General features: G+C 50.2%; 2 protein-coding genes across 2 annotated transcripts in view; both read right to left on the bottom strand.

The window, feature by feature from the left end:
- The window catches only part of LOC310837292 (uncharacterized protein), a 530,615-nt gene that overhangs the window by 456,831 nt on the left and 57,359 nt on the right, over positions 1 to 16,425 (bottom strand). The window lies entirely within an intron of this gene.
- PSMB8 (proteasome 20S subunit beta 8) lies at positions 4,607 to 10,358 on the bottom strand. Its single transcript, XM_083725194.1, has 6 exons — positions 10,154 to 10,358; positions 8,503 to 8,653; positions 8,248 to 8,359; positions 6,846 to 6,975; positions 4,931 to 5,135; positions 4,607 to 4,809 (listed from the first exon to the last, which is right to left on the bottom strand). The coding sequence occupies exons 1-6, from the start codon at positions 10,298 to 10,300 to the stop codon at positions 4,721 to 4,723; spliced, it is 834 nt and encodes a 277-aa protein (XP_083581320.1). The 5' UTR covers positions 10,301 to 10,358; the 3' UTR covers positions 4,607 to 4,720.

The raw sequence follows: 16,425 nt of genomic DNA, 5'->3' as shown, positions 1-16,425 counted from the left end.
AGTCTGCCCCCCCCCCCCACAAGGTCTGAGAAACAGTGGACTGGCCCCCTGCTGAAGAAGTTTGCTGACCCCTGGTCTAAAACAATGCAGCTACAGAAGAACAGGAATCCTTCCCAAAATAGAATTATAAACGAGTCTCATACCTATCACGTACCTTACGCAGGTATACAAACTGGTCGAGAAATGTGAGCTTTGAAGGGACAGGATACCCAAATCCTGTCTGTGAAATCACCCCATCACACCAGGCCTCAAAACTGTCCAAAACTCCTTTTGTCTTCTAAAAATCCAAAACGGCTTTTCTCTGCTCTCCTCTGCTCTATCACAAGATGCTGTGCATAGGCAAAATGTTACTTTTAAAGGCTAATGAATAGGCTCTGTTCATAGCAGGCCTGAGAGACTGAATCTGATCTCATTCTAGTTGCAACATCTCTGGGCATGCTGAACCACTCTCATTCCCCTTTTCCTGGGAAGGGCGCCAAGAGTCCAATAGTCCCAAGACAGCTTTCTGTTCATGCTCAGAGGAACTCATGGGGCAGGACTCTGGAAGGAGGAGAAAGGAGGAGGGAACTGGAAAGGGGTATATATGCTTGTGCACAGGACTGTGAATTTCGTGCATGCTTTTTGTGACTTATCACACTTGCTCCTTCTACCAGTTCATGGATGGTAGAAATAAAAACCTTTTTCTCCGAAACTATTCCTTGAGTGTCTGTTGACTCCCACTTCCCTTTCCCAGGCGCAATATTTTTCCCACCCGAGGGCAAAGGCTCATAAGGCTACAACTTGATGCTCTTGCTCTCATTTTGAAAAGATATCTATACTGAACAACTCCCTGCTAGATTTTATCATCCCCAATGGGCAGGGATCTAAGTCAGACCCTCCAGGTGTCCCTATTTTCCAGGGAGGGTCCCGGATTTCCAGGAGCCGCCCCAGTTTCTGATTTGATTCCAGAATGTCCCGCTTTTCCTTGGGACATCCCTATTTTCATCAGAAAAATGTCGGAGGGTACAGAGTTATGCGACCCCCAAGCCAAGGAGATAAGTAACTGTACAACCTTTAGAAGAAATCTGAAGGCAGCCCTCTATAGAGAAGTTTTGTAATGTTTTGTTATTTTTTTATATGGTGTTAAGATGCCCAGAGTGGCTGGGACAACTTATTGTATTAAGTGGTTGGGGCAACCCAGTCAGATGGGTATAAATAATAAAATTATCATCATTATGTAATAGGATGTCCCTATTTTCATTGGGAAAATGTTGGGAACGTATGGAAACATTGAATTGTAGCGTTGGAAGGGACCCCCAGAGTCATCTAGTCCAGGGGTCTGCAACCTTTAAGACAAAAAGAGCCACTTGGACCCATTTCCGAAGGAAAAACAACTGGCAGCCGCAAAACTCGTCATTATAAAAATAACTTTTTTGTCACTTTTTAAAATGATTTCTTTGTTTGACCCCTCAGAATTACTCCTCCTCATAGAAATAAACGTTAACTTAACAAGTTACCTTTTTGTGTGTGTGTGTGTTCTTCACTCCCCTTCAAAACAGTGACCAGCGTACATGCCCCTTACAATGTAGCGGGCGGGCGGGAAGGTGGCGTCGGGACAGTGCGTGACTAACGCACGCACCGCCCCCATGCGACGTCACAGCCAGTACAGCGCCCGCCACAGTGGGGAGTGTCGGGGTGCACAATGCGCCTCCTCCCCTCGCTAGTATCCGCCCCGGAGCCGCGGCAAAGGTGTAAAAGAGCCACATGCGGCTCCGGAGCCGCAGGTTGCAGACCCCTGATCTAGTCCAACCTCCTGTGATAGTAATAATAGTAACAACAACAACAACAACTTATTGTTTATAGCCCGCCCATCTGGCTGGGTTTTCCCAGCCACTTAATACAATAATCTATTAAACATTAAAAGCTTCCCTAATGCAGGAACCTCAGCTAAATCGAACATGACAGACAGCGAGAGGGTACATAACGGAGAGGATTGAAGACGCAGGTGAATTCTGTGTCCAGGGCGGCTGTCTACCAGCTCCACCTGGTACGCAGGTTGAGACCCTACCTGCCCATGGACTGTCTCGCTAGAGTGGTGCATGCTCTAGTTATCTCCCGCTTGGACTACTGCAATGCGCTCTATGTGCTGGTAGGAGTCTACCTTTGAAGGTGACTCGGAAACTACAACTAATCCAGAATGCGGCAGCTAGACTGGTGACTGGGGGCAGCCGCCGAGACCACATAACACCGGTCCTGAAAGACCTACAAGGGCTCCTAGTCCGTTTTCGAGCACAAGTCAAAGTGTTGGTGTTGACCTTTAAAACCCTAAACGGCCTCGGCCCAGTATACCTGAAGGAGCGTCTTCACCCCCATCGTTCTCCACACTGAGGTCCAGTGCCGAGGGCCTTTTGCCAGTTCCCTCCCTGCGGGAAGTGAGGAAGTTAGGAAGAACTTTCTGACAGGAAGAGCTATTTGAGAAGGTGGTGGAGTCTCCAGCACTGGAGGATCTCAAACAGAGGCTGGACGAGCACCTGTCCGTCTCTTTAGCTGCGATTCCTGTCTTGCAGGGGGTTGGACTAGAGGACCCTCGGGGTCCTCTACAATTCTACGATACTATAAAAGCCCAAACCCAACAACAATAACTGTCTCATCATCCCCCCAATTCTCTCTCCAATAGATTCTCCCCAACTGTCAGAGGTGTGGGATTTGTCCTTCTATCAATCCCAAGCAGGACTCAATTAAAGACACATCCCTTGCTTTCCAGCTTTGGGTGAAGGGCAGTTTAGACATTCCACACCCCCCAAAATGCTTTATATACCTGAAGGAGCATCTCCACCCCCATCATTCATCCCGGACACTGAGGTCCAGCTCCGAGGGCCTTCTGGAGGTTCCCTCCCTGCGAGAGTGAGGTAACAGGGAACCAGGCAGAGGGCCTTCTTGGTGGTGGCGCTCGCCCTGTGGAACGGCCTCCCATCATTTGTCAAGGAAATAAACAACTATCTGACTTTTAGAAGACATCTGAAGGCAGCCCTGTTTAGGGAAGTTTTTAATGTTTGATGTTTTATCGTGTTTTTAATATTCTGTCGGGAGCCACCCAGAGTGGCTGGGAAAACCCAGCCAGATGGGTGGGGTATAAATTAATTTCTTCTTCCTCTTCTCTTCTTCCTCTTCTTCCACGAGGAATGAGCAACAGGCATGGGGGACCCCCTCCCCCCATATCAGGATTGATCTACATGAACCCTCTGCATACACTTTATGTGGAAGGCAATGAGATGAGGAAGAGGTTCCAGACCCTGAAGTCCCCACAGCGAACCTAAACCAGAGAGGCTCATCAGCATCTCAGAAAGGGCTGTGCTTCGCTGGTCTGCTGTGCAAAACCGAGAGAGCCAGAAAACACCTCCCAGATCTTCTCAGTAGCTTGATGACTGCAGGTGCTTCCTTAAAGGAGAGCAGTTGAGGTTCCTGGAACTGCAGTGCCACAAGACACCCACGTGGGTGGGGACACAAAGGTTGTGTTTGTTGTGGTTTGACTCTGGAGCAGCGGTTCTCAACCTGTGGGTCCCCAGATGTTGTTGGACTACAACTCCCATCATCCCTGACCACTGGCTAGGAATGATGGGAGTTGTAGTCCAACAACATCTGGGGACCCACAGGTTGAGAAACACTGCTCTGGAGAAAGCCTTTGAGGGGCTGTATTTCAGCATTAGAACATCTGCTTTTCATGCAGAAGGTCCCAGTCGCCACCCGCAGCATCTCCACTGGGAGAGTCTCCCTCTCAGAAGCCTTGCCAGTCAGTGCAGGGAATATTGGGGCAGGTGGACTAACAGCCCAACTCAGTTTAAGTGTGGCAGCAAGGTTCAAGGACAGTCAAGGCCACTCCATTTTGAACTGGACTACCGACTTTTGTAACTTTTAAGGATTATTGCCTGCCTGATTTTCATTACTGTGCCTGTTGAATCCTGGCAAGGCTTTTCATGTGAGTAAACTTATATTTTTTTGTTTACAAAAGCAGTCTGTGAGTGATTTCTTCGTTAAGACAGAAACATAGATGGGAGAAAAGGAATTCAAGTCTGCCTAAGCATCTTTGGGTATCATAATTGGTCTAGAAGATTAAGCAACCTTTCCCCCCAAAGCGTCTAAAGATAAATGGCAAACGGATGGTGATTTTAATCTGCTGAAAAAGGTACAGTGGTACCTCGGATTAAGTACTTAATTAGTTCTGGAGGTCCGTTCTTAACCTGAAACTGTTCTTAACCTGAAGCACCATTTTAGCTAATGGGCCTCCTGCTGCCGCCATGCCGCTGAAGCACGATTTCTGTTCTCATCCTGAAGCAAAGTTCTTAACCCAAGGTACTATTTCTGGGTTAGCGGAGTCTGTAACCTGAAGCGTCTGTAACTTGAGGTACCACTGTATCTGCATTCTCACATAAGTGAGAAAAAGAGGAAGAATAATAAATAAAATATCCTGTCCTACTCATCTAAATTCATCCAATGAAGTTGTCGTGGATAAGCTTATCTTAAACACAATAATTCCCAAATGTTCAGTCCAGAACCTCCCCCTACGTGTATCCTGTATGCTACTTCAGACCGGTTAAAATCTTTAAAACACCAGCGCCGAATGAAAGACTTTATCAATGAAAATACTTTATTGCTGCCCCGTCATAAATGTAGCTCTGTCCCTTTCTGCCCTTCGCCCCTGAGTGTTGAAGCATATCCGACGCTCCTCGTGGTTCCCGGCCGCTCACTTCTTGGCTTCGGCGTACTGGTGGAGCAATTCGCTGACATCTGTGCGCCCGACCCGGATCCAGCCGTCTTCCTTCATGTGATACACTGTGCGGGGCGACAGAGAAGTACCACCACACCAGTGAGGTTGTGCAAAATGAAAGCAGGCTCTCACCAAACAAGGGGGACGTGGGGCTGGGACTGCAGAGTGAGGGTGGGGGCCACTTACTGTTCACCACACCCCCTGAGTAGGCATCGCGGTGGGTGGCGTAAGAGATGGCCTTCCTGCCGAGTTCGTAGGCCTCCTCCACGCTGAGATCGGGGCGATGGCCGCTGTCCAGGATCCCATAGGCATAGCAGTTCCCGCTTCCCGTGGAAAAGAGGGGGCCACCCAGGCGCACCCCGTTATCGTCTATGTAGTAAAGTCCAGGACCCTAGAAAAAGAGGAAAAACCCACAGGTCTAGCATCTTTTGCCGTTGATCGTGGCCGCTTCCACCCAAGTCCCCTGCCTAGCTGATATCGCACCCACTCCCCACCCGCTCATTCCCACCCCACTCCTCGAAAGTCACAAAGTTGTTTCTCTCCCTCAGGCCCTCATTCCGGCAGCACTTCCCATTTGCCCCCCCCCAAGACCCACACTAAACCCCCTCCACTAAACCTCTCTTGAAAATGTGCCCTGGGTGAGTTCCCGGCGGTATGATAAATATTCATCAGCCTCGTATACACCATACATTTAAAACAAAACCTCCTCCCTCAAAAGAATCCTGGGAACATTAGTTTACTGACCCCCACAGAATCAGAGACCTTTGTGGGCCTCCTTGACGAGAGGTCCGGAGGGTGGCAACACGAGAACGGGGCCTTCTCTGCAGTGGCCCCCTGCTTGTGGAATGCTCTCCCCAGGAAGACTCGCCTGGCACCTTCATTTCATGTCTTCAGGCACCAGGTGAAAACGTTCCTCTATAACCAGGCCTCTGGCTGATTCTATGACCTTTTAAATATGTTTGTGGGATGGCAGGTTTGTTCTTGCTTTTATTATGTGCTTTGTGTTCTCATTTGGTATTTTTATGTTGTGAACTGCCTTGTGATGTTTAGATGAAGGGTGAAATACATTTTACACATCACTTGGGAAGACAGGCAAACTAATGCCAGTGTACTGGAAGAATCAAGGATCACCAGTGTCGAAGCAATTCTCTTCAACATCATTCAACTTCTTTGGACTGGTCATGTTGTGCGGATGCCTGATTATCGTCTTTCAAAGTAACTACAGTGGTACCTCGGGTTAAGAACTTAATCCGTTCTGGAGGTCTGTTCTTAACCTGAAACTGTTCTTAACCTGAAGCACCACTTTAGCTAATGGGGCCTCCTGCTGCCGCCGCACGATTTCTCTTCTCATCCTGAAGCAAAGTTCTTAACCCGAGGTACTATTTCTGGGTTAGCGGAGTCTGTAACCTGAAGCGTATGTAACCCGAGGTACCACTGTACTATATTCCGAACATAAAAAAGGAAAGCGTAATGCTGGTGGTCAACAAAAGAGGTGTAAAGACTCTCTCAAGGCAAATCTTTAAAAATGTAGTATAAACACCGACAACTGGGAAACACTGGCCTGCGAGTGCTCCAGTTGGAGAACAGCCTTTACCAAAGGTGCCATGGACTTTGAAGACACTTGAACTCAGGACGCAAGGGAGAAACGTGCTAAGAGGAAGGCACGCTTGGCAAACCCTCACCATGATCAACTCCCGTCCAGAATCCTATGTCCCCACTGTGGAAGGATGTGTGGATCCAGAATTGGCCTCCACAGTCACTTACAGATTGTTAAAACCGTGTTTATGGAAGACAATCTTACTCGGCTACGAGGGATCGCCAAAGAAGAAGAAGAAGTTCAGAAGAAGGGCGGAATGCAAATTAAACCAACAAATAAATAAACTACAGTTCCCAGGATTCTGGGGGGTGGGGTGGGCTGGCTTTAAATGTGCAGTGTGTATTTAGGCAGGACCTGGCTGGCAATGAATGAGGAGGAATCCTAGAGTCGCTCTTCCAACCAGACTTCCTCTCTCATCAGAATACCCAGCAGCCCCTGCTTTGACTCCCCCCAACTCCGCCTGCCCCCCAATTGCCCCCCTCCTCGCGGTCACGTTGCTGGTACCTTCTTGTCCCAGCCGCACAGCATGCTCCCCACAGACAGCCCCATTCCCCTGTACTCAACAAGCATGTTGGCCAGCAGTTTGGAAGCAGCCGAGATGCTGATTCGCTCCTTGTTGCGTAAGTAGTACAACCTGCCGGAAGAAATAACAACAACAACAATATATTAGTACTCCGCCCATCTAGCTGGGTTTCCCCAGCCACTCTGGGTGGCTCCCAACAGAATATTAAAAATCCAACATTAAAAACTTCCCTAAACAGGGCTGCCTTCAAATGTCTTCTAAAAGTCAAAAAGTTGTTTATCTCCTTGACATGTGATGGGAGGTTGTTCCACAGGGCGGGCGCCACTACCGAGAAGGCCCTGTGCCTGGTTCCCTGTAACCTCACTTCTGGCAGAAGTCCCTCAGAGCTGGACCTCAGTGTCCAGGCAGAACAATGGGGGTGGAGATGCTCCTTCAGGTATACTGGACCGAGGCTGTTTTAAAGGTCAGCACCAACATTTTGAGGAAGGAAGGAAGGAAGGAAGGAAGGAAGGAAGGAAGGAAGGGGAGAGGTAAAGAGAGGTAGGAGGAAAACGAAAGGGAGATTCGCTCTCTCCTCTTCTTTTTCATAACTCCATCACCCCCACCATTTTCAGGTGGGCCAATGACCCATCTTGAGGCCTCCCAAGTAAAACTGTGGCGGCCGGCCTCCCATGTCGGGGCTTCACTATCCTTCTGGAATCTTCCGTCTATTCAGCCAGACCCAGGCTGGGCTCAAATTATAATGTATGGGGTGGGAGCTGTCAAGAGGAGGTCTGGCCTGATAATCTTTTGCTGTGACCTGCTGAGCTGTGACCTGATTTCTAGAAGAGGGGTGGTGGTGTCAGAAGAAGAACATCATGACACGTTATTCCAGACCCTAGCTTGTGTTTCCCAAAGGGGAAGACCGGAAGGATCCTGCCTCGCTGCTCAAGTTCGCTACACTACATGTGACTTTTAGGAAGCGAAAGCAACAGTTGATACATATCAGAGCAATACCTTTATCAGGCCCACCAAAATATTCACAATAAAAGCATACCAGCTTTCGGGGTCTCCAGAACACTTCATCTGGCTAGATGAAGAATTCTGCAGAACTCTCAGACCTGCACAATTGTTTTGTGCCATTTTGGTTGGCCTAATAAAAGGCATTACCTTAGAATGGATATTGGAGTTTATTTATGGGTCAGCCCGGCTGCCTTTACATGAGCACACACTCAATAATTCATTATTTTTTTCTCATTGCCCTGCCCTGCATATTTGCGAGATGGGGGAAATACCTGCAGAAGACGGAGGTTTACTGAGTTTAGCTGAGATTCCTGCGTTGCAGACTAGATTGCCCCTCAGGGTCCCTTCCAACTCTACAAATCTCTGATTCTAGATACCTACCTGCAGTGTTTGGCCAGGAGTCGCTCCCAGTACTGGCAATCTGCAGCACTCCCAGACATGGTGCCCAACAAGTAGGGGTTGATCTCAATGACTTTGTTGAACACCTTTGCACCTGTGGGGAAGGGAGTTGTTTGTGGGGGGTTCAAGCCAGCGGTGGGGAGCCTCTGCCCCCACAGTCGAGGCCCAGGTCAGCCAGGCCTCCTCCATTTAATCTGTGGTGCCATTTCAACTCTCTATGTCTCTGTGGTTACTCACTGATGTAGCTGCCGGACGATGCCCGGGAATCGGTGGCGACGATGACGCCATGCTGGAAAGTGAAGGCCATGGTGGTGGTGCCATGCTCCAGCTCAATCCGCTGCCCGTTGCTGCCGCTGCCCTCGCAGTGGGTCTGCAGGAACTCAGATGGCTGGTGGGGGGGGAGAGAGGAGGCAAGGCACGGAAATGCTTAATGTTTAGAAATCTCTTTTATCTGCCACCTGAAGCCAATTTTGAGACTTCTGTAATACACAGCAACAATAAATTATCTCAATGTTTGGGTGCTTCCTTTCCTCCTAGGAAGACGGCCACAAAACACTCCCTTACCCAAACTGGTATCAAGCTGAGCTTCTATAAAGAAGGGGACAAATGTACAGTATATTTGAAAGACCACTGTTGACACTTGAACTCTTTGGCAGGTTTTAACTAACTCTTGCAATGATGCATAGACTTTAGATATACAGTGGTACCTCAGGTTACATATACTTCAGGTTACATACGCTTCAGGTTACAGACTCTGCTAACCCAGAAATAGTGCTTCAGGTTAAGAACTTTGCTTCAGGATGAGAACAGAAATCGTGCTCTGGCGGCGCGGCAGCAAAGGGAGGCCCCATTAGCTAAAGTGGTGCTTCAGGTTAATAACAGTTTCAGGTTAAGTACGGACCTCTGGAACGAATTAAGTACTTAACCCGAGGTACCACTGTAATGGAGGGTAGTAAATTAAATGGACTTATTATATGCAGTTTAAAAAGTCACTTAAAGAACCCCCGGAGGGAAGTCCTGAGATTTGGAAGAAACTTGTGCTATTTTTACCGTATGTGATTATAATTGTGAATGGAGTTGTAAAATCAAACAAAAAACATTTTAAAAAAACAAAAAACAGTGGCAGTGGTGGATTTGGGGCTCTCAAGTTTCATCAGTTTGGAGTTGTTTTAGGGTCGCTGCTTTTAAAGAGCTGTAATCCCACCAGTGCTTTCTTGGAAGTTAACACAAATCAAGCAAGGACAAAGTTCAGTGAGGCGCACATGGGTTCAGAGACAGATGTTACAACAGTACAGTGGTACCTCGGGTTAAGTACTTAATTCGTTCTGGAGGTCTGTTCTTAACCTGAAACTGTTCTTAACCTGAAGCACCACTTTAGCTAATGGGCCCTCCTGCTGCCGCTGCATGATTTCTGTTCTCATCCTGAAGCAAAGTTCTTAACCCGAGGTACTATTTCTGGGTTAGCGGAGTCCGTAACCTGAAGCGTCTGTAACCCGAGGTACCACTGTACTGAAGAAATGCAAAAACACAGCAGCCTCTGGTGGGTTGGGAGAACAAATGACAGAGGGCGGGGCCCCTTTAGGGAAGTTTTTAATGTTTGATGTTTCATTGTATTTTTAATATTTTGTTGGAAGCTGCCCAGAGTGGCTGGGAAACCCAGCAAGATGGGTGAGGTATAAACAACAACAACAACGATTTCCAGACCCTAACATGTAGGTCAAAGCGGGCCCCCAATCTGCGCCTTCCGGAATACAGATACATATTTTCCTGCTTCTGTCACCGCCCAGCAGAGGGCAGCGGGCAGCGGGCAGGGATCGCTCGCTGGCGTTGGAAAGGCACTAGCCGCAGTGGCCCTCCCGCCTCTTCTTCGCCCCTTTCCCCATCTCACCTGCCTCCCAGGGGGCACGGCGATCTGGGGCTTGTCTACCCCGAAGGCATAATGCCCGGCTGCCCCCGGCCGCGGGGTGGCGGCTCCTCCGAGCGGGTTCCAGTCCCAGGCGCCGCGCTCCAGTCTGCAAACGTCGAGGAGCGCCATCGCCGCTTCGCCTCTTTCTTCTCGGTGAAAGCGAAAGCGGCAGCGCCCGACCCGTGTTTCCTCTCCGTGTCTCCCCCCGCCACCGCTCTGCTCCTCCCTCCCGGCCTTCCTCCGTGCGCCACGTCGGGGATGGGCAAGGGCGCGCTTGGAGAGGTTGGCGAAGGAGCAGGGCGCACGGCTGGGGAGAGGCGCGCACCGAGGGTTTCCTATCCAAACGGACCCCACTCCACCCTCTTTGTTGGAGGGGGTGGGAGAATCTGGGGAAGGAAGTGGGGGGAAGCTGTGGGGGGGGGAATCCAAAGGGAAGACCCCCCCCCACGGCAAGTTCCCTGCAGGGTTCTGTAAATTTTTGCCATGGCCCTTTGGATATCTCCAGGCTCATTGCGCCCCAGCTGTGGTTTCAATTGCTTGCTTTTCTCTGTCTTACGTTATTCCACAGTGGTACCTCGGGTTATAGATGCTTCAGGTTACATACGCTTCAGGTTACAGACTACGCTAACCCAGAAATAGTACCTCGGGTTAAGAACTTTGCTTCAGGATGAGAACAGAAATCGTGCTACGGCGGCACGGCAGCAGCAGGAGGTCCCATTAGCTAAAGTGGTACCTCAGGTTAAGAACAGTTTCAGGTTAAGAACGGACCTCCAGAATGAATTAAGTTCTTAACCCGAGGTACCACTGTAGTTGCTTTGGAAGGCATCCACACAACATGACCAATCCAATGAAGTTGATGTTGAAGAATCATTGCTTCAACCCTGGGGATCTTTGCTTCTTCCAGCACACTGATATTAGTTCGCCTGTCTTCCTAAGTGATGTGTAAAATTTTTCGGAGACACCGTTGATTGAATCTTTTGAGGAGTTGGAGATGGCGTTTATAAGTGGTCCATGTTTCACAATGTTACGGAAATCTGGGTGCGTATTTACCCTGCCACCCAGCCAATCGGACAGAGTCCGTGGATTCTTGCGGAAGAAAGAAGCTCAGCCGGAGACAGGAGCAAACTGCCGAAGATCCAAGTTTATTGGCCAACAGGTTCAAGACGAGATTGAACCCCGAGAGTGGGGCGACATAAACTTTTAAAAGTTCCCTCCAAGTCCCAGAATACAGTGCACGAAACGTCATGAATTCATTATGGGAGGGTTGGGTTTTACGGATTGCATCATGAATATATTACACACGTCATGAGTGTCTCAGAGAAAAGGTGGGGTTACACTCATTTACATTTGAGACAAGGGAGGGGGAAATATGTAGAGCGAGAAATACACATAGACAATCGTTTATCAAGTACCGGTGGTGGCAGGACAAAGGGTCATAGATATGCATCGTCTGCCACCTGGTATTGCCCGGGGAAAGGGTTATGCGAAGCGATCTGACAGGATTAAGAAGTTCCTGTGTACGTGCCTGGCCGCTCCGGGGATTATGGAAGTAGGGATCACATCATGGAGTCCAGAAGGGGCTGAGTTGAATGACACCAAGAGCAAAGAAATCGGAGTTGTGGTTGATTTTATGTGAATTTCCAAAGGTTTCCTATGTGATTCGGTCTATTTGGTATTGGTAATCAAAAGCGGAAACAAAATGGATACATTGTAACAGGAATGGATACATTTTGACAGTTTTACGAGTTCTCTAGTTTCGGATCCATTGTTCTCACAGTGGGGGGCCGTCAACAGCTTGTCAGTAGGTTCAATGAGGCGTGCAAAGCTGCCTGAGCTAGCTCCTGCAGGACGAATGCATGGCTGTGATTGGCCAAGACGCAGCCATAGGAATAAGCGGAGATACAGGAGCGCCCGGTCTACTCGTTCTGAGTATGGAGCGCAAATAGCCATAGGAAAAGATAAGAGAATACATTCATATATTCGAGCTTATTTCGCTCGTGGTAGAAAGGGGTTCTGGGGAAGGTGTGGTGCTTGTGCGACGGTGAGGGGAACTGAGGGTGGGTGAACGGGGATACCCTAGAGGTCATCGCCTCGGTTGTTCAAGGGAGAGGGGCAGAGAAGATACCCCCCCCCTTTCCGATCCGTATCAGTCCCCCATTCGGAGATAGATTTGCATCAAAGTTCTGAAGGAACTTGCAAATCCTTTCTCCGCACCACAGGAACGCTAAATTTCTGTGATCTCATATTCCCCTTCTCCCAGATGCCTCATCTGTACATAGTCGGGGAAGGTGGGGGTATGTTGGGAACGAGAATAGGCTCGAAGAGAGAAGGAGTTAGGCGAGGCAGGGTGGCGGAGGCGGAGGAGGGAACAGCAGGGATTAATACAGTGCACAGTACAACATAAAATAGACACACAAAGACCAGCGGTCAAGACGATGAGCAGCATGACTTTCAATAATTGTCGGAGCCAGCCCAACTTGGGTAACCATCCCCACAGGTCCACATCGGATAGTCCCTCATGTTGGATATCGTGTAGCCTCCCTGCTAACTCGTGAATATTGTTCAAATGCCCAGTTATGTTTAAGGTCTGGTCAGTCACGTATGTGCAGCACTCGGTGCCTATTAAGGCACAGGTGCCTCCTTGACTAGACAAGAGGAAGTCCGTAGCAATCCTCGTCTGTAAGGCCATCTGTCTTACCTCGGTTAGTTCCGACATGAGAGAGTCCGTGATCTGGGTCGCCTCCTGCATAAACTTAAGGAGGATGTCGGTGAGTCGAAGGATATCCACATGGTTTGAACCGGCACCGTAGGCCGGGAAAAGTGCTCGGCCTACGGTCTCTCCATTTGCAGCAACATCTGACAGATCTGACAACTCCTTTTGCTCCCTTTTATTCCGTTGTCTTCCGGGGGGTAGATGTGGGACGATCCTAATTCCGGGGACAATGTAGCCGACGAAGCAGGATCCGGACATGTGTGGGCTCACCCATGTATATGCACGGTGTCCGCACACCCAGAATAGGCCGCTGAGGTAAGATTCCATTCTGCCGGAGGCAAAGGTTTGCAACAGCATGGAGTCAGAGGGTTGGGGTCTCCAGTTAAAGGGGTGTCCGACGGCAGCGGCCCAGGCGACGGTAAGGTTAGGGAAAGTCCGAGACTCTCTTGCACTGGTGACGGTGACCAGGCCAGTGGGCAGGATTTCGAGAGTGTTTGAACATGTACTAGATCCAATGAAGGTTCCTTCTCCGGAGAAGCTGCGGCAAAGGGGCCCCTTCGTAGGGCCGGTGAGATAGAGATATTGATGTGTCAAGTTGAGCGCCGTTAGGTTCCAGGAAGTAACGTTTCCGGAACGGAATTGTTCAAGGGTCACTGGCACTGGGACTAGTGGGAGACTCTGCTGGAGGTGGCTAGGCGCGTGGGCACAGATCCAGCAGTCTGGGTAGGGTGCTTCCTTTGCCACCTGACTGAGAAGTTTAATGTAGGAGTTTTGCTCCCAGGATGAGAGGAGGTCTTCTCCCGGGAATGCAGAGTCAGTGCCGAATTGTCGAGGTGCCGTGCCGACTGGGTGGAGTGGGTCAGTAGTGTTTAATAGTCGCCTATCCCTGGCGATACCGCCGCATCTCAGGGGTCCGACGTGGTCCCATGAGGGGGGGGCGTGAAGGGTGTATAGGATGATGCCAACCTTCGAGATATTCAGCCCCTTTCCACTCGTGAGTGACCCCTAGGTTCCATAAGCAGCAGAATCGTCGCAGGCAGAGTCCCTGGAGTTGAGACTTCCGGGTTTCTGGGGTGGAGAGGAGACACTGGAACCCGAAAATCAAGTTTCCAGAGGGGTGATTTGAGTCCGTATAAACGTGGGAGGCCCCTCCTATCTCGATTTCGGTCCAGTTCGGGTTGTGGGAGATCTCTCCGTTGGCGTAGAGAAGATAAGTCCCGTTTTGGCAGGTCAGCCGGTAAGAGGAGTGGTCAAGAGTGAGGGCCGCGGACCCGATACGGCGCAGGTCCTTGTTTCGGACGAAAAGTTCCCAGTATTCGTCGTTGGCGAGTCGGGGTACTAAAGAATGGCGCAGTAAGACTCGAGACTCTGGAAGGCAGAAATCAAAGTCCCCCATTCGATCAGGGTTAGACCTTCCCGTCTCGACCTCATGATAGTCCAAGAAGTGATAGTCTGTTTGCAACCCTGTGCAGTGGTCTGATGATGTGAGAGTGACCCAGGATATGGCGGCGAGAAGAAGAACGGCGTAGGCCAGATTCATGGTGTAGATGCGTGTGGGGCAAACGAATGAGGGCTGCAAAGCGAGGCTGTCAAACGAAGCAAGCTGTCAACGGAGCTGTCAAATGGAGCTGTCAAATGAAGCTGTCAGATGAACTGTCAAAAGCGAAGCTGTCAAACGAAGGAAGCTGTCAACGGAGCTGTCAAATGGAGCTGTCAAATGAAGCTGTCAGATGAACTGTCAAAAGCGAAGCTGTCAAACGAAGGAAGCTGTCAAACGCGGCTGTCACCGCGTTTGAAACGTAGCTTAATGGTGTTGGTATCTGGGACGATTTCGGACGTCCAGTTGGATGTCGCGGTGTCTGGTCCGGTCTGTTGAGCCCGACTTTGGCCCCGATCCGCTGGTCCAGTCTGTTGAGCCCGACCTTGGCCCCGATCCGCTGGTCCAGTCTGTTGAGCCCGACCTTGGCCCCGATCTGCTGGTCCGGTCTGTGTTCGTACTGAAAATCAAGATCAAGCGAGCTTTTGCCCTTCTGCTCCGCGGGAGGTTTCTGTCCTCCCTGAGCTCGCCTTAGGACACCTGCGTTACGGTTTGACAGGTGTACCGCCCCAGTCAAACTCCCCACCTGACGCTGTCCCCGGAGCGGGTCGCGCCCGGCACGCGCCGGGCGCTTGCAGCCAGAAGCGAGAGCCCCTCGGGGCTCGCCCCCCCGCCTCACCGGGTAAGTGAAAAAACGATCAGAGTAGTGGTATTTCACCGGCGGCCCGGGCGGGCCTCCCACTTATTCTACACCTCTCATGTCTCTTCACAGGGCCAGACTAGAGTCAAGCTCAACAGGGCCAAGGAAGCCGCGCAGCTGTCGTTTCGTTTTTGGGAGAGGGATTTTAGTGACTGCTTCAATCCTGTCAGTGGCTAGACTTCGGGTCCCTACACCCAGGATGTGTCCCAGATACTTGACCTCTTGTTTACAATATTGGAGTTTCTTTGGGGACACCTTATGTCCCCTCTTTGCCAGTTCTGATAGGAGGTGTTTAGTATCTGTCTTACACGCCTCTTCAGTGGTAGAACACAATAAAATATCATCCACGTAAAGGAGTAAGGTGGAGCTAGCCGGTAAATGGATGTCCTCTAAGTCTTGATGTAATATGGCCGAAAAAATTGCGGGCGACTCTACATAGCCTTGGGGAAGTCTGGTCCAAGTTAGTTGACCGGGCCCCCAGGTAAATGCAAAGAGGAATTGGCTGGTCGGGTCCAGGGGTATACTGAAGAAGGCAGAGCACAGGTCCGCAGCGGAGTACCAAGTAGTTCCCGCTGGAATTGCGTTTAGGAGGGAGTTCGGGTTTCCCACTACTGGGTGCCGTGGTATTACGAATTGGTTCACTAATCTCAAGTCCTGCACAAAACGGTACCGTATAGGTTCCCCTTCTTTAGCGGGTTTCTTGACCGGGAGAACTGGAGTATTACAGGGTGAAGCGCACGAGACTAGGATCCCCTTTTCGAGGAAGTCCTCAATCATGGGTGTTAGGCCTTCTATGGCTTCTTTGGGCAGAGGGTATTGCTTGGTACATGGGAAGGGTAGGTCACTTCGGTACGTGATCTTGACTGGAGTGGCGGAGAGTAAGAGCCCGACTGAGGTTGATTCAGTGCCCCATAGGGAGGGGGGCAAGTCAGTTTCTAGGTCAAGAGGGAGTTCGGGAAACTGTCGATCCGCTTTAGATTCCTGAACGATACCTTGGAACATGGGAATAGAGTCCCCTGGCATATGTAGGTAAATGCCATCGGAGGAGCATTTAATGGTGGCGTTAAGTTTGCAGAGGAGGTCTCTGCCGAGGAGATTGACAGGGCTGCTTGTTAAAAGGAAAGTGTGTTCCGCTAGTAATGGTCCGAGGGTGACCTTAGCCGGTCGCGAGAGCGGACAAGTGCGGGGTATCCCGTCCAGTCCCATTACTTTCTTGGTCACTGTCCCTGGTTCCAGGTGGCTGTTGGTTAGGGTGGAATAAGTAGCCCCTGTGTCCAACAGACATTGATAGGGGTGGCCGTCAA

This window comes from Podarcis gaigeae (genome assembly GCF_964106915.1).
Source record: "Podarcis gaigeae genome assembly, chromosome: 2".
Classification (NCBI taxonomy): domain Eukaryota; kingdom Metazoa; phylum Chordata; class Lepidosauria; order Squamata; family Lacertidae; genus Podarcis; species Podarcis gaigeae.
This window is presented reverse-complemented; position numbering and strand designations above follow the sequence as displayed.

Excerpts from the sequence above, each read along its gene's own strand:
- PSMB8 (XM_083725194.1), bottom strand. The coding sequence starts at position 10,300 with ATGGCGCTCCTCGACGTTTGCAGACTGGAGCGCGGCGCCTGGGACTGG. Across the intron at positions 8,360-8,502 it reads ATCGTCCGGCAGCTACATCA|GTGCAAAGGTGTTCAACAAA; the intron begins GTGAGTAACCAC and ends CCTTCCCCACAG. Across the intron at positions 5,136-6,845 it reads TGTGCGGCTGGGACAAGAAG|GGTCCTGGACTTTACTACAT; the intron begins GTACCAGCAACG and ends CTCTTTTTCTAG.